The sequence below is a fragment of the Pristis pectinata genome, chromosome 1 (genome assembly GCF_009764475.1).
Source record: "Pristis pectinata isolate sPriPec2 chromosome 1, sPriPec2.1.pri, whole genome shotgun sequence".
Classification (NCBI taxonomy): Eukaryota; Metazoa; Chordata; class Chondrichthyes; order Rhinopristiformes; family Pristidae; genus Pristis; species Pristis pectinata.
Window position 1 is genome coordinate 127,337,621 of NC_067405.1, and position 14,799 is coordinate 127,352,419.

Sequence of the window (14,799 nt, forward strand, 5' to 3'; positions counted from 1 at the left end):
CCTCTGGTGTGCTCATGAACTATCACATTACACCAGAACTAACTTTAAATAATGCAACGAAGCCCGCAATCCAGCGTCAGCGAAGAAAATCCTAATTTAGGACGCTCCCAAGGTTTAGATTTTTAGTGTTTAAAAAAAACTGAGACACTGGGTTGAATGCTGCGTTTGCAGTTTGTTTCATATTATGGGGGGGGGGGGGGGTAGAAAACATTGCAAGGAAACAGACGCTCTTGGGATTTACTAAAGCTCCTGGCGCAGTTCCGTGACACACATACAGAGCTCCCATTGTATTAGCTGCTGCTTTGCACATCTCCTAATTTGGATTTACCGGGAAACTCATTTCCTGAGGCTCGAGAGGGAGCGCGAGTTGGAGAGAGGCGGCGGGATCCGAGGGAGGGAAGGGAGTGAGTGACAGACGGAGGCACCGGCCGGGACAGCGGTCGCCAGCGCCGAGGACGATGCCCGGGGCTGGCAAAGAGCCCCAGCGGTCGCCGCCGCCCCTCCACCACCAGCAACAGCAGCACAGGGGCATGCTGAAGTGCGTGGTGGTCGGGGACGGTGCGGTGGGCAAGACCTGCCTGCTCATGAGTTACGCCAACGACGCCTTCCCCGAGGAGTATGTACCCACCGTCTTCGACCACTACGCAGGTGAAGGAAGGAAATGAGTGAGTGAGTGAGGGGAGGAAGGAGGGGGGAGGGAGCGAATGAGTGGAGGAAGGAGGAATAGGGTGAATGTGGTCTGGAGGGAGGGAGTGAGGGGAGCGGCCTCGGCCAGGACGAGAGACCCGGGCTGCAGGGATGACCCGGGGCTGCTTGTGCAGGGCCCGGCCTGCTGCCACTCTCTAAGCCGGGACCTCCCCTTGCCGGGTCTGAGTTCCTGGCGAGAGAGAGTGGTTGCGGACTCACCGGGCGAGCGGAGCGCAGGCTTCACTGCGAGGGGCCGTGTGGCGGCCGCACAGTGCTGAGCACCGCCGGGCTACTCCGATGGAAATGGGCGCAGCTTTTTTTTTCTGTAAATAAAAGTGACCTCAGAGTAAAAGAATCCGAGGATGCAGTAAAGCGAAACGCTAGTTTCCGCAGCAAGAGGGGAGAAATAGCCCTCCTGAAACTTGCTGGCGTGAGTCCTGAGTTAGAAACTGTCCCAGCCACTGAGTCACGGCATTGGGCTCTCCTCCCTCCTCACCCGAGTTTCAACCCGGGAACTTGCTGTAAAACAAGTTCTCGTACTGCAGCCATGCGCTGTACAACTGCACATCAGCAAGTTTAACAAGACGGGAATCTTTTCTTGGCTAATCATTTGCCATTATTTGGGACTTAAAATGTACATTTGTATTGCGTCGGCTTGAGCTCTTCAACGCCAGTTCAAGGCACTAGTGCCTGCTGTTAAATTCGCTAATGCAGTCATCTGCTCATATTTAATTTACAAAATTCTTTCTATGCCTTTTAGTAATGTTTTTCCTGTTTGATCTTTTCAGTATACTAATTAAATTTATCTGATAAATATTTCTGGTACTAAATTTTTTGCCACGTGCTGTTTAATTTGAAGCATTAGGTAAATTTAAATTTGATTAGTGCAAAAATACTTCATTCTTAAAAGTAAACCAATATTGCAGCATAATTTTCCATTTCTTACGGCAAATAATGTATAGCTGTTACTTCAATCTGTCTGATGTGGTGGTGATAATGGCTAAAATATATTTATTTGAGCTTTTTGTTTTATCCAGGTATTTCCCAGTTTCCACTTCTGTCCAAAAATAAAATCAAAGTGTATTTCAACTTTTCATTACTGATGCTGACAGACCTACTGGGCATTTCCAGTTTTCTGTTTTTTATACTTGGAGCTCTTATTGGAAATAATTAATATAATTGGCATAATTGCACAATTAGTTTATTGTCAGAGTATGTTTTCCATTGTCATACCAATTGTAGTCGATAGCAAATATGACTTCAGGTCCTACCATTAGTAACTGGTAATCCTTAATGAGATTGATACTTGGGTACATCCTTGGCTCTGTTCTTACATTCAAGTCTCTTGCCAAACTTTTGAGCACATAATCTTGACTGATGCGCACTTCTGAGGGAGTACTGAACTGTCAGAGGTGCACCATTTCAATGGAAGGTTTGTCTTAAATAGATGTAAAAAAAATCATGACACTGTTCGAAGCAGAGCAGGGGAGTTTTCCTGCAATATTTATCCCTCAATCAACATTGGTTGCAAGGATAAATTATTGAGTCATTATCTCTGCAATTTGCAGAACATTGCTTTTCACGAACTGATGTGCATTTCTTTGCATTTTAAAAAGTGGTTCATTGACTATGAGCAGTGAGTTATTGCATCTGTCTATCTTCTTAGATTAACGTAGGTGGAATAATTTAGTCAGATCTTAAGGAGGAATATAGACAGCACCACTTCAACAAATAATTTTTAAAAGTCAGTTTATAAAATTTCAACCTTATTCTCTGTTAGCACAGTGCCAGAAGGGCTTCTATTCCACTCATGACTTTTCTAAACATGTAGAAGGAGAATAGTTCGGTGATTGCTGATTGTAGGTTTACTTGGCTGGATTTGAGGCCTAATACCATCACGAAGATCTACCTTCACTAGTTTGACGTTTTCTTTTAAAGTTCTTATATAATGAGCAATTTACTTTGATATGCTGATTGACATTTTTGTGTGTCTATTTAATTAAAGAAATTTTTGCAACTTTTTTTGCTTACTATTGCTTTTTAACTGTATATACACCTTTTATTCTAAAATTTCTCCTGATACTTTTGCCAGAGTACTTTTCCAAATTGAGATATACCTTTACTCTCGATACTGTGTCCACATGACTGTTCTTCAAGTACAAGTCTTAACTATGAATTTCAGTGGGCGTTTCACATTGGACTATATCATAGCCAAGCCTCTCAAAATTCAATTGAACTTATGGCACTGTGGTCACATGTGAAAGATAGGATTAGGGCACAAACCTCGAGGTAAATAACTATGAGATAGGTACCTGTATGAGATGCTTGCAATTAGTGCAACTCTGACTTTTAGTTTAGCCTTTCCCCTATACAAATATCTAATATGAGAGTGAGCAAAAGATACAGGATGTGCAGATCAACAGTTGGGTTCAGAGCCAAACACAATAAGCTTTTGTTCTTGAAATTACATCATGCTTTATTGGGTGGAGTAACCACAGTTGTAGTTTCTGATTTGACCTCATTAGTGTTATTTTTAACCAGAATCAGTATAAACAAGCCATAAATCTTAAATGGGAAATAATAGCACAGATTTTTTTCAACATAGAAATAGATGAGATTAGTTATTATAGTCTAAGATGACCTGAAGGATAATGTGTAAGATACAATACATTGCACAAAGTTACAGGGCATCAGTGGTTTATCAGGTTTTTTAACATTGTGATAGATTACTTGGAGCACCTTAGAGAACATGTCATTTGTTGGGAGAAATGTTTTCTGTGTTTGTTGGTGGGAGAGTTATCAAGGTGGCTGTGTATGGCAAGTTTCCACTTTGTTATGTGATGGGGATGGAATTGATTGATACTTTACTGATGAATTCCATGTGTCAGAGTCTCTGCATGTTAATGCAGTACTGCAAGACTGTTGGTCTTTTTGTTCTGAGTTTTCCTGTTGCATTTTAAAATTTATCAGTTGTAAAATGCAGAACTCTTGTGAATATAGTTGTATATACAAGGGTATCCAGCTTTGGTGCCCCATAAAAACTTTGCTTTACAGATGTTGAGTGTAAAACTTATGAGAAATAGCTGGTTTCTTGTTTTATTCCCTTTGGACGGTAAACATTAGATTTGCATTCCATTAGTGTGAACTATGCTGTCCATGGTATAATCTCAGTTGGTTAATATCCAGCAACCATGATGATCACCAGTTTTACAAAAATGCATAATGTGCTTTATGTTTCTTTAGACTAGTACTTAAATGTTTCTCTTAGTGAGCATCTAGAAGAGCAAAGGAATTAGCCCTGGTGTCATTTCCAACATTTATCCCATAGTTGACAACACAGTAAGTAATAGATTCTCTTTTTTATCACAATGCTCTTTGTGGGATCATGTTATGCACAAATTAACTACCGTGTTTCCTGAATTACATCATTGGTTGTAAAGAAATTTAGGATGATCTGAGGCCATGAAAGGAACTGTGTTAAACATAAGATTTTTTTCCTTATTATTCATTCATGTGATGTGGATATTGATAACATCAGCGTCCCATCCCTGACTGACCTTCATGAGCCGTTTTGAGTAGTTCAATACCTCCACAGTACAGACGACCCAGTGTTGCGGTCGCTTGCGTTACAGAAATTTGCCCTTACAGAATTCACAAATCACTACTCAAACATTTGATTAAGGTTCACTCTCGTGGAATTTGTGTTGGGAGGGCGGTGGGGGGAGACAAAAAGTAAATACATCAACACAATGGAGACAGGAGATTCTGCAGATGCTTGAATCTGGAGTACCACACACACAAAGTGCTGGATGAACTCAGTAGGTCTGCCCTCTTCCTTTCCAGTCCTGATAAAGGGTCTCGACCCGAAATGTCGACTGTTTATTTCTCTCCATAGATGCTGCCTGACCTGCTGACTTCCTCCAGCACTATTTGTGTGTGGTACATCAACACAACTTTTTTTTTGTTCATCTTGTGTTTGTTGGCGCATGTGCAGATGACATGGCATCATGTCATGGAAAATTGTGATGAGGACCATTTTCTAGGAATGCAGTCCCCCCCCCCCCCAGTAATGTGGGGTCACCTGTATTGCTGCACAGGGAGCTGCAAGATTTTGATCCAGGAATGTCAAAGGAATAGTGATTATATTTCCAAGTCTGTATGATATGTGATTTGGTTAGGAACATGGAGATAGTATTCTTTGCCCAAGTTTGTCTACAGTAGATCAAGCCAATTTTTTTTCTTGGGACTACAGCCTTTTCAGTCCCTTATTCTTTGGCACAAGTTGCTTGTGGTCAAGGATGCCTTGCTTCCACTCCACTTGGAGATGGGTATTCCCTTAATGTAAGATGTATTTTGACTTTTTTTTAACAGTAACCCGCTGTACAGCTATTATGAAAGTAGTATTGTTAAATATCTTTAGAAATCGGGTAGCCAATCAATTACTCATTCTTCTACTTCTGGAAGTCAAAGTAATAATGTCAAGACAAAGCAGCAGTTCAAATTCAACTGTTAATAAGCTATAGTTAGTTTCTCATTGCAGTAGAAATACACTAACTCTATTGTGGACTTGCTCAACTTCTATAGACAACATCCTAGAAACTCAGGATCAGCAATTCCATCCAGTGCATAGCTGAACAACATAGGCCAGAATAGTCAAATCTATCGTCACGGCTGATTTAGCTGAGAGTGGACAACATAATAGTATACTGCTTAATTGGTATCATTATTCCAGAGTAGGGGATGGGAACTAAAAAACTGAGATTACTGTACTCTGGATTGTACATGCAAATGTCATGTGAGGATAAGATTAGCTTTGGATGTACTGCTGCCAAGAGTAAAACAACCTACTGATATTTGCAGTCTAAGCACACACTTACATAGTTCCCATTGAACCATGCAATGGAGTTGTCACTGACTTTAAGAGAATGAACTGGTGTGCAAAGGAAGGAAAAAAGTTTACTGCAATATGAGTAATCTGTTTGCTATAATATTTCCATTTGTTTCTGATTGAATTTATTATAGCTAGAAGTCGAAGTTGAGACAAAACAGCAAAGTTCTTGTGCTGTGATTCTTGATATAATTTGTGTAATTTCTAAGATGACGACAAAATCAATCCACAGACCAGAATTTATTTTCAGCAAGGGACCTGCTATAGTCATATTTCTTTTCTGTCTGTTTCCTTACACAATGGTTTTTGTTCATTGGGAAATTTAGTAGTAATTATGGAGGAGAATTCTGGAATAATTCAAAAACACTTTGCATTTCAAAAAAATTGTGAGAAACACTTAATGTGGACTAAGTTGTTGGCATCTTCAAGCTCGTTCCAAAAGCAAGGCAGAACATTCTAGCCAGGACTTACCACGTGTATTCAAAGAAATAGTTTAGTAAATTCAGTCTTATTTTCAATTGGTCAACAATTAATACTTTCACAGGCTTACTGAATGTAAAAAGGATAGAACCCTGAAATAAGTTGTGATCACTCTCGTGTCGTTGGGAAAACATTTAATTGGCCCCAAGCTAATTGGCGTTGACTGTGATGTATAATTACCATTTGTAATGAATTACCCAACCAAAGTGAGCAGAAAAGTACTGCAACTCCAGCTGAATGGATCTGCACAGATGTGATGCTCATTTCAGAATGTCCACAGTAGGTCAAGCCAATTTTTTTTTCTTGAGACTACAGCCTTTTCAGTCCCTTATTATTTATCAAATTAAACAATGTGGCTGATGAAGTAAATCTGATGATTTGGTTGCTGGAGTGCAAGCCAATTTTCATAACAAAAATATGGCAAGAAAGATGATTTAAGAGCAGTTGCATCCCACAAAACATATCAAATGGTGAAAATTGTGATCACATCTTGAATGTCTTTTGGAAGTGTGTTATAGTTACAGAACAAAATTTGTTGAAAATATTGTAGCCACCATAGAAAATTGTACTGTCTGTAATTTACTCAAATTCTGAGTTAATTTTGGTATTTATTATTGGCCAAAAACATACTGCATTCTGTTTGGCTGAAATGGGTTATATTAGGCAGCAGCAGTAAGAAAAAATCCATTTATTCAGCTTAATCTTAAACAAATGGTCATAATTCTATTAGTGTACAAATTCAAATTCGGTTATTAGAATTAACTTATCCTTCCGTCTGCTTTATAGCAGTCATCAGCACATTTCTTAAAATTTAATGATATAGAATATAATTTAACCAAACCCATGGGACTAATCATTTTCACAGTTATTAATATTTTTTGTCCGAGCTTCAACTTTTGTCGGTAATTGTAGCATATTTAATTCAACTCAAAGACATAATGAAAAAAGAGCTAATGTTGGAATGAATGTTATCAGACTGGTGGCATTCTGATTATTGGAGTTTGCTTCTGTGCTTTGTTTTATGAAACAAAAAGCAGATGTTTTCTAATGCAAGTTCAGAACATTAGAGCCAACAGCATATGACGTACGTACTTCAAGTAATCATGTTGTTTAGTATGCATGTTTTCCAGTAACTGTATATAATCAGTATAAAAATATTTACTCACTTTATTTTTTCAAAGCAGTAATCTATTTTCTAACCTTGTGATCAGAATGTGATATCTTGTTTGTGGATATTTAAGGAAAAAGTAGTTATTCCTATTTGAAATACTCAGTACATGTCTTCTCCACAGGTAAATGCTGACAAACAAACTAATACGAATTTGAGTTACAAAATGATATTACATTTATCCATAATAATTGCAAGTTAAAGGGAAGCTATTCAACCTATGGCATCTCCACTGCAGGACCAATGTATCTTGAGCCTCAGCAGTCGAGCTGCAGTGTCCAGATGATACTTGCACGTGCTGGAAGGCCAAGCTCCAAGCAATCATTGACATTCAATGAGGCATACAAGAGGATTGGCCTTGCATTCAATATCAGCAAGATTAAAGTCCTCTCCCAACCCCTTCCCCGCGCTACAACATCCAACGGTAAAATCATAGTCCACTTCTCATATCTCTGGCGCCACCTGTCATTAAGGACTCCCATTGATGATGAAATTCATCATTGCCATCAATGCACCAACACAGCCTTTTGTTGATTGAGGAAAAGGATGTTTGAAAATCAAGACCTCAAACCTTGTTCAAAACTAACTGTCTACCAGGAAGCAGTGGCCCTTGCCCTTTTATATACAGTACCTAGACTACTTGCAGTAGGAACCTCAAGACTTTGGAAAGATACCGCCAACATTGTGACAAACATGTCCAGTTCCCTTGCTCTCCACTAGCTCTTAATCCTACTAGGGGCACTGTGCTTGTGTTAACAGCTGTAGTTGAAAGACTAGAAATATTGTCTTCAGCCCATGCCACAAACTCTATATTTTCATTATCCACTTAAACCACCTCCCTCATCTCTCTTCCAGGCTAAAATATTTACAGCAGTTCTGAGCTGAACTTCCAATGTTACATTATCTTCATTGCAAAGATTGGTTCTTATACCAGCTTGATATCAACAGCCTTTTCACCTAACTCGGTCATCTGCTGTTGAAAGCTTCATTAATTTTTGTTACATCAAGACTTGATATGCCTGTAATTTCTTGTCTTGTCTCCCATTCTCCATGTTCCATAAATCTTGGTCATTTTAAACTTCTGCTTGTACATTATCCTTTATCAAGTTTCACTCAACAATCCATCTTGGTTTATGTACTTTGCTTCTTATTTACAAACTGTTCTTGATTTAATTGGTTCCCTGCATCACTGAAGATACCCAAAGAAATAGTTATAGCCAGTAAGTAACAGGATTATTCAGGGGTTTAGGAATTTTTTTGATATATAGGGGAAGGAATTCACCCATTGTAATTCTTACCAATTTATCTAATAGTTGAACCTTGGATCAGGTTTTGCAGATTTATTCCTTAATATTCTAAGTGCCCAATAGGTTTTAAAAATATAGATAAAATGTTTCTTCTGTGTTATTTTGAATGGCATAAGCCATTTCGTTGAAGAGGCTACTTGAAGATAAAGCATTTTAAAATACTGCACCTAGATGGTAACTTGAATGTTATTTGGATCTTATGAACAACACTTTCATTGGAAGTTCTCACTTTTTAGAGGCAGAAAATGCAGTTGAAGTGTATATTTTTCTCAATGTTGTATTCAACAGTAATCAGCAGATGTTTGCTCATATTTTCCACACTTCCTTTTGACAGGCAGAGCATGGTAGCATATAGGTTGTTACTGGATCAGGGTTGATCCAGAGTCATGAGTTCAAATCCAATCCTGGCAGGTGGGGAACTTAAATTCCCATAATTAATTACATCTAGAAATAACGTCACTCTAAATAATGAAGAGCAGACTATTGTTAAAACTTATCTGCCTCATGAAAAGGGGCTGAGTGATAGGAGAGCAAGCTCAGAGGAAAGAAAATGAGGGACAAGTTAGGGAGAGGCAGACACTGGGGGAGGAGGGACAGAACTAGGGAGATAGAGGCAGGGAGGAGATCACGGTGAGGTCATGCAAGCAATGGGCTATTGTAAGATATTGTGCGCAAGACTATGTGTGTTTGTCTCACTCTGTCATGCCATGTGGGGTACTTGGTACAATAGCTATCCCACCTTAAAAGATTTCACACATGGGCATCTTCAACTCCTCAGAATTGGAGTAGAAGCAAACCAGCCTCAAACCCAAAGGACTTTGGGGCTTGAGTTTGATAATTAACAATCAGACGCATTTAATCAGCAAAAAATTAGTTACATGGGTATTAGTAGTACTTATGCAAAGTAGAAATATAATTCTGAACTGAATGAGTTAACATTGTATAGTGGTCTAAGATAGCTTATTCACTGTGATGCACGTGTTTGTGATTACATTGACTTGTTGACTAATGTAGGACATCTGGCATTGCAGTCAGAAGTACTTACGGTCAAAAGTTTAAAAAACTAAATTAGCTTAAGCGGTAAACTAGTTAACTTGAATCTGTAAACTCCTTTGTGACATAGCTGTCACAAAGAAGGCCTTAACTATTACATCAGAAGATACTGTGTTCCAATTTTCAGAAGTTTTCTAACTAAATAACTAGTGAAAGTTCTTTGTGCATTTTATATAAATAACACATCCTACGCTTACCCCTTTTGTATATATGTGTATTCATCTGTGAATATAAAAAGTACAGGGATTAGCCAATAGAAAACTCCACTTTGGTTATGTGCTGTTGCCAAGATTTTGCGTAGGTGGCAAATTGAGGGTGCTGTCTGCTGACTGCAAAGAAAGCTACCTGAAAAGTCCAGCAAACTCAGTGACCTGTTTCTAATTGATGTTGGTTGTCAGTCTGGCATCAAATAATGGCTGAGCAGAGGGCGGCACAGCTGGTTGACAGCTCCAGTGTCTGGGGTCGAATCCTGCATGTTTGCCCTGTGACCGTATGAGTTTCCTCTGGGTGCTCCAGTTCCCTCCCGCATCTCAAATACAGACAGGTTAATTGGCCGGTGCAATTTGCTCCTAGTATATAGGTGATTGATATAATTTTGTGGGGGAGTGGTGGGGCGAGTTAATGGTCATCTGATGAGAATAAAAGAATTGCAGTTGGGGCATGGGATTAATGTAAAGTGGGTACTTGATGGTCAGTAAAGACTTGTTGGGTTGAAGGTCCTCTTTCTGTGTTGTATGACTAATTGCATAGAGGAATTTTTACTGACAGCAATTTTTAACTAACTATTAAATGTAACTAACATGATAAGATTAGAGTAGCAAATCAAAAATCTGTAGACGTTGGAAATCTGAAATTATAACAGAAAATGTTGGAAGCACTTAGGTCAGGCAGCATCTGTGGAAAGAGAAAGAGAGTTAACGTTGTGGATTGAAGACTGTCCCTCAGAACTGGAAAAGTGAAAAACCAAGTTATTGTAGTTGCAGAGAGAGTGGAGAAGGGGTGGATAGGACAAAGGGAATGTCTCTGATAGGATGATGCCAGGGTTGTCAAGGTTATCCAGTTGTTTACAGAACTGTCTCATTAACAGATTAACAAAGGCAGTTGGAGAAACAAAAGGACATGTTAAAGTTGTGCAATATTGTTGTCAAAATCTAAAACCCAAAGGGGAATGCCGGAAATGCCCAGTTGATCAGGCAATGTCTGTGGAGAGAGAAAAACTGAATTCTTATCCAGGTGGATAACCTTTCCAATAACTTGCTGCTTGTTTGTATCAGAGGAGATGCAGGTGATATTCTCCCATTGATTCTAATGGAAGTGAACAGATGTGAAAGCTGCACATAATAATTTGTTAATAAAAAGGCACTTAGATGACTATTAGAGTATAAATATAATTTTAAAATACTTAAAATCCTAGAAAGATTTTTTTTAATATTTGAAGGCTTGTTAAATAATATTGTGTCTTAAAGTATTTATGCTTAAAAATATTTTGGGGCCTTATGAACTTGTTTTTTTAGATTGTTAGAAAGTTTTAGCATTTCAGAATATTTTTGGCAGTTCTCAGAAGTAAGATTTAAACATCAGTTCCAGTTAAACCTGCAAGTGTAACTTAGCTGACCATCAAATATCTTTCCTTCATTTGTGGGCATGGCTGAGGCAAGTTGCTGATCACTCACTGGACCAAATGTGAAGTAGGATCCCACAGTGAAGGATCTTCCCAGTGTATCCATAAATTCCCAAAGGACTGGTTATTGGAGATAGGATGGTATTGTTTTTAACAACTCAGATGGATGTTTTCGGAAAGTATCAGAGGTGTTAGACCACTTCCATTGAAGGAAGGAGGCCTTAAACAGGCATGTGGCAGTGTCTGGTCCAAAAACAGGAAATGCTGGAAAAACTCAGCAAATTAAGCAACTTCTGTGGAAAGAGAAACGGTCAAAGTTTTGGGACTGTGACTCTTCATCAGGATATCTGGTCCAGCAAAATTCCCTGGCTAGATTAAATGAAGGATTGCCCAGCAGCTGGGGTAAGTACTATGTCTTTAACTTGCTTCTGTGCAGTAAGGGGGTGAAAGGTTACTGGGGTAGATGGGAATGTAAATGTAAAGTTACTGTTTGATAAGCTGTGATCCTATTGAATGGTGCAACAGGCTTGAGAGCCAGGTGACCTGCTCTAGTCCACCTGTTTGTTAGCCAGCATCCTCTTCCTGTTAAGGCCTACATGTGTAATTGAGTCCCACACATTTTCTTCAACGTGTGTGCTTGTGTCAGGGTTGCAGGAGCAGGGATGATCATGATTGTACATAGCTGGGAACATTATAGCCTGGGTGTACCCTCATTATGAGAACGGTGACCAGTAAATTAGTTTTGTGTTCTGCACTTGCCACACTTGGAAGTGTCAATCGCATTTTGTGATCAAATTTTCCACTTTTGTTCAGTCGAGTAGCAAGTTTAAAAAAATCCCATGTTGAGCAAATTTAACGGCCTGTAACTTTGCGGAATATTCGGTGCAGTGTATGTGACACTAATGCCAAGTTATTGTGGTTTTTCACTCTTATTCATTTGGATGTCATTGCTAATACCTTCAACCTTGATTCTGGGTAATTTTGTTTTGGATGGTAGTTTTTATAAAGAGAATTTTTGTATGTGAGGCCCAGACAACAGAGGAGACAGCTGCCAATGCTGAGATAAGATGGGGAGGAGGGAAGGAATGGCTGACTCCTATACCCATGTTCCAACTACCTCTTATCTTTGGTAAATTAGCCTTCAAATATCAATTTATGTGCTTTATCTCATTTTGACTGGGGTTGTTCAATTTTTTGATACCCCTTCACTGCTGTAGTATGTGCACAGGGTAATACAGTTTCCATTTTAACGATAAACACACCTTTCCCTTTGAACAGCATTCAGCCATTTATATGCCACTAGTCTTTTGGATTGAATTCCAGGAATCTGTTGCCTGTGACTTGGCATCTCTAGTTTATCCTCTATCTGATAGTCTAATCAGGGCAGCAGAATTATAGGTCCAGTTTTCTGAATGTTCATAATTTGCTGCCTGGCTAAAATGGAGCTCTGATATTTTGAGGAAAACATAGAGGTTATGGGCTAATGAAATATGTAGTAGATTACATGATTATCTTAGCACCATAGACTACTGAGCTGGTTATCCAGGGGCCCATGGAAATGGTCTAGAGACTTGTTCAAATCTGTTCTCTGCAGTTGGGGATTTTAAATGTGGATTTAAATACTACTTAATTATTGTAAAAACACATTTGTTTCATTAGAGGAGGATATCTGCTGTCATTGTCTTGCTGGCCCGTACATGACTCATGAAAGTATGATTGACCCTTAACTGCCCTCCTAAACAAAGCTGAGGTGAGTGTGCCATTCAGCCACGGGCTTGAAAGAATGGGAATAAATGCAGGAACATGGAAGGTGCTTTTACAGCAATGCTCCTATCAGGCACCAGTGCTTTAACTCGTTGGACTGGATCTGTGGACTGAACCAGGAATGCATAAACTTAAACTGTTGTGTAAATGACAGGAGCTAGGTGATGGTCTCTAAAGTAACACCATGGCAATACAAAAGGAGCTTAAATCATAATGATAACTCTCGTATTTGGTTTGGGCTCTTTGACATCTTTCGCACCTTCTTGAAATATAGGAGAAAACTGAGATCCAATAGGAATGGGAGTCTTATTACCTTGATTTCATTTATACTTCTTATGTTCATTTATACAGGTGTATAAAATTATGAGGGTCATAGTTAGGGTGAATGTGCATAGTCTTTTTCCCAGGGTTGGGGAATCAAGAACTAGAGGGGCTAGGTTTAAGGTGAGAAGGGAGAGATTTGATAGGAACCTGAGGGGCAACTGTTTCACCCAGAGAGTGGTCATTATATGGAATGAGCTGCCAGAGGAAGTAGTTGAGGCAGGTACATTAACAACATTTAAAAGGCACTTGAGCAAGTACATGGATGGGAAAAGTTTAGAGGGATGTGGGCCAAATGCGGACAAGTGGGACTAGTTTAGATGGGAATCTTGGTCAGCATAAACCAGTTGGGCTGAAGGGCCTGTTTCCATGCTGTATGACTCTATGGCTCTATGACCTCTGCTGTTTTGAACATTGCTTTATTGTTCCCCACTAGTTTCAGGTACTCCTTTGCAAAAGGGAATCAAGAGACTTCTCTTTGGTGTCAAGATGACTCCCAAACGGCATGCCTGGTGGTGCTAGATTAGAACTGAGGCCGCACTCTGATGGATCCTCTTATCTAGTACCTGAGCCAGGCAGTTCACTCAGTGGCAGGGTGTGACAGTAAAGATACCAGATTAGTATTGTGATGCTTGGATCCTTGATCTGAATGCACAAGTTTGTATCCCATCATAACTGGAGAATTTAAATGCAAATAATTAAGTAATTCTGGAATTATTTTTTTAAAAAAATAGCTAGTATCTGAAATGGTAAAAACCTATCAGGGACACTTGAGGTAAGGCAGTGGATGTTGTATACATGGACTTTAGTAAAGCTTTCAACAAGGTCCTTCATGGTAGGCTGATCCAGAAGATTAAAGCACGTGGGGTCCATAGAGACTTAGTAGATTGGATTCACAACTGGCCTTGGCCATAGAAGACAGGGTAGGATGCTATTCTGACTGGAGGTCTGTGACCAGTGATGTTCAATGAGGATCAGTGCTGGGACCTCTTTTGTTTATGATATATGTAAATGATTTGGATGAAAATGTAGGTGGGCTGATTAAGTAATTTTGCAGATGACACTAAAATTGGTGGAGCTGTGGATAGTGAGGAAGTTTGTCAAGGGATTCAGTAGAATATTGACCAGAAATGGCAGATGGACTTTAATCTGGACAAGTGTGAGGTATTGCACTTTGGGAGGTCAAATATAAGAGGAAAGTATACAGTAAATGGCAGGACCCCTAGGAACTTCGATGTACTTGGGGTACAAATCCATAGCTTCCTGAAAGTGGCAACACAAGCTGATAGGGTGGTAAAGAAGGCATACATAATATTTGCCTTTATTGGTTGGGACCTGGAGCATAAAAGTGGGTCAGTCATATTGCAGGTGTATAAAACTTTGGTTAGACCACATTGGAGTATTGTGTGCTGTTCTTGTTGCTGTATTATAGGAAGGATAATGGAGGCTTTGGAGAGGGTACAGAAGAGGTTCACCAAGATGTTGCCTAAATTAGAGGGTATTAAATGTA

The 14,799-nt window shown here is 39.4% G+C and overlaps 1 protein-coding gene across 1 annotated transcript in view; it reads left to right on the forward strand.

The window, feature by feature from the left end:
- The first annotated feature begins 209 nt into the window (after positions 1-209).
- LOC127579771 (rho-related GTP-binding protein RhoJ-like) overlaps positions 210-14,799 on the forward strand; it is a 41,636-nt gene continuing 27,046 nt past the window's right edge. Inside the window, exon 1 of the mRNA XM_052032719.1 lies at positions 210-648. Coding sequence (XP_051888679.1) covers positions 459-648 — 190 coding nt within the window. The 5' untranslated portion in view covers positions 210-458. The remainder of the gene's footprint in view (positions 649-14,799) is intronic.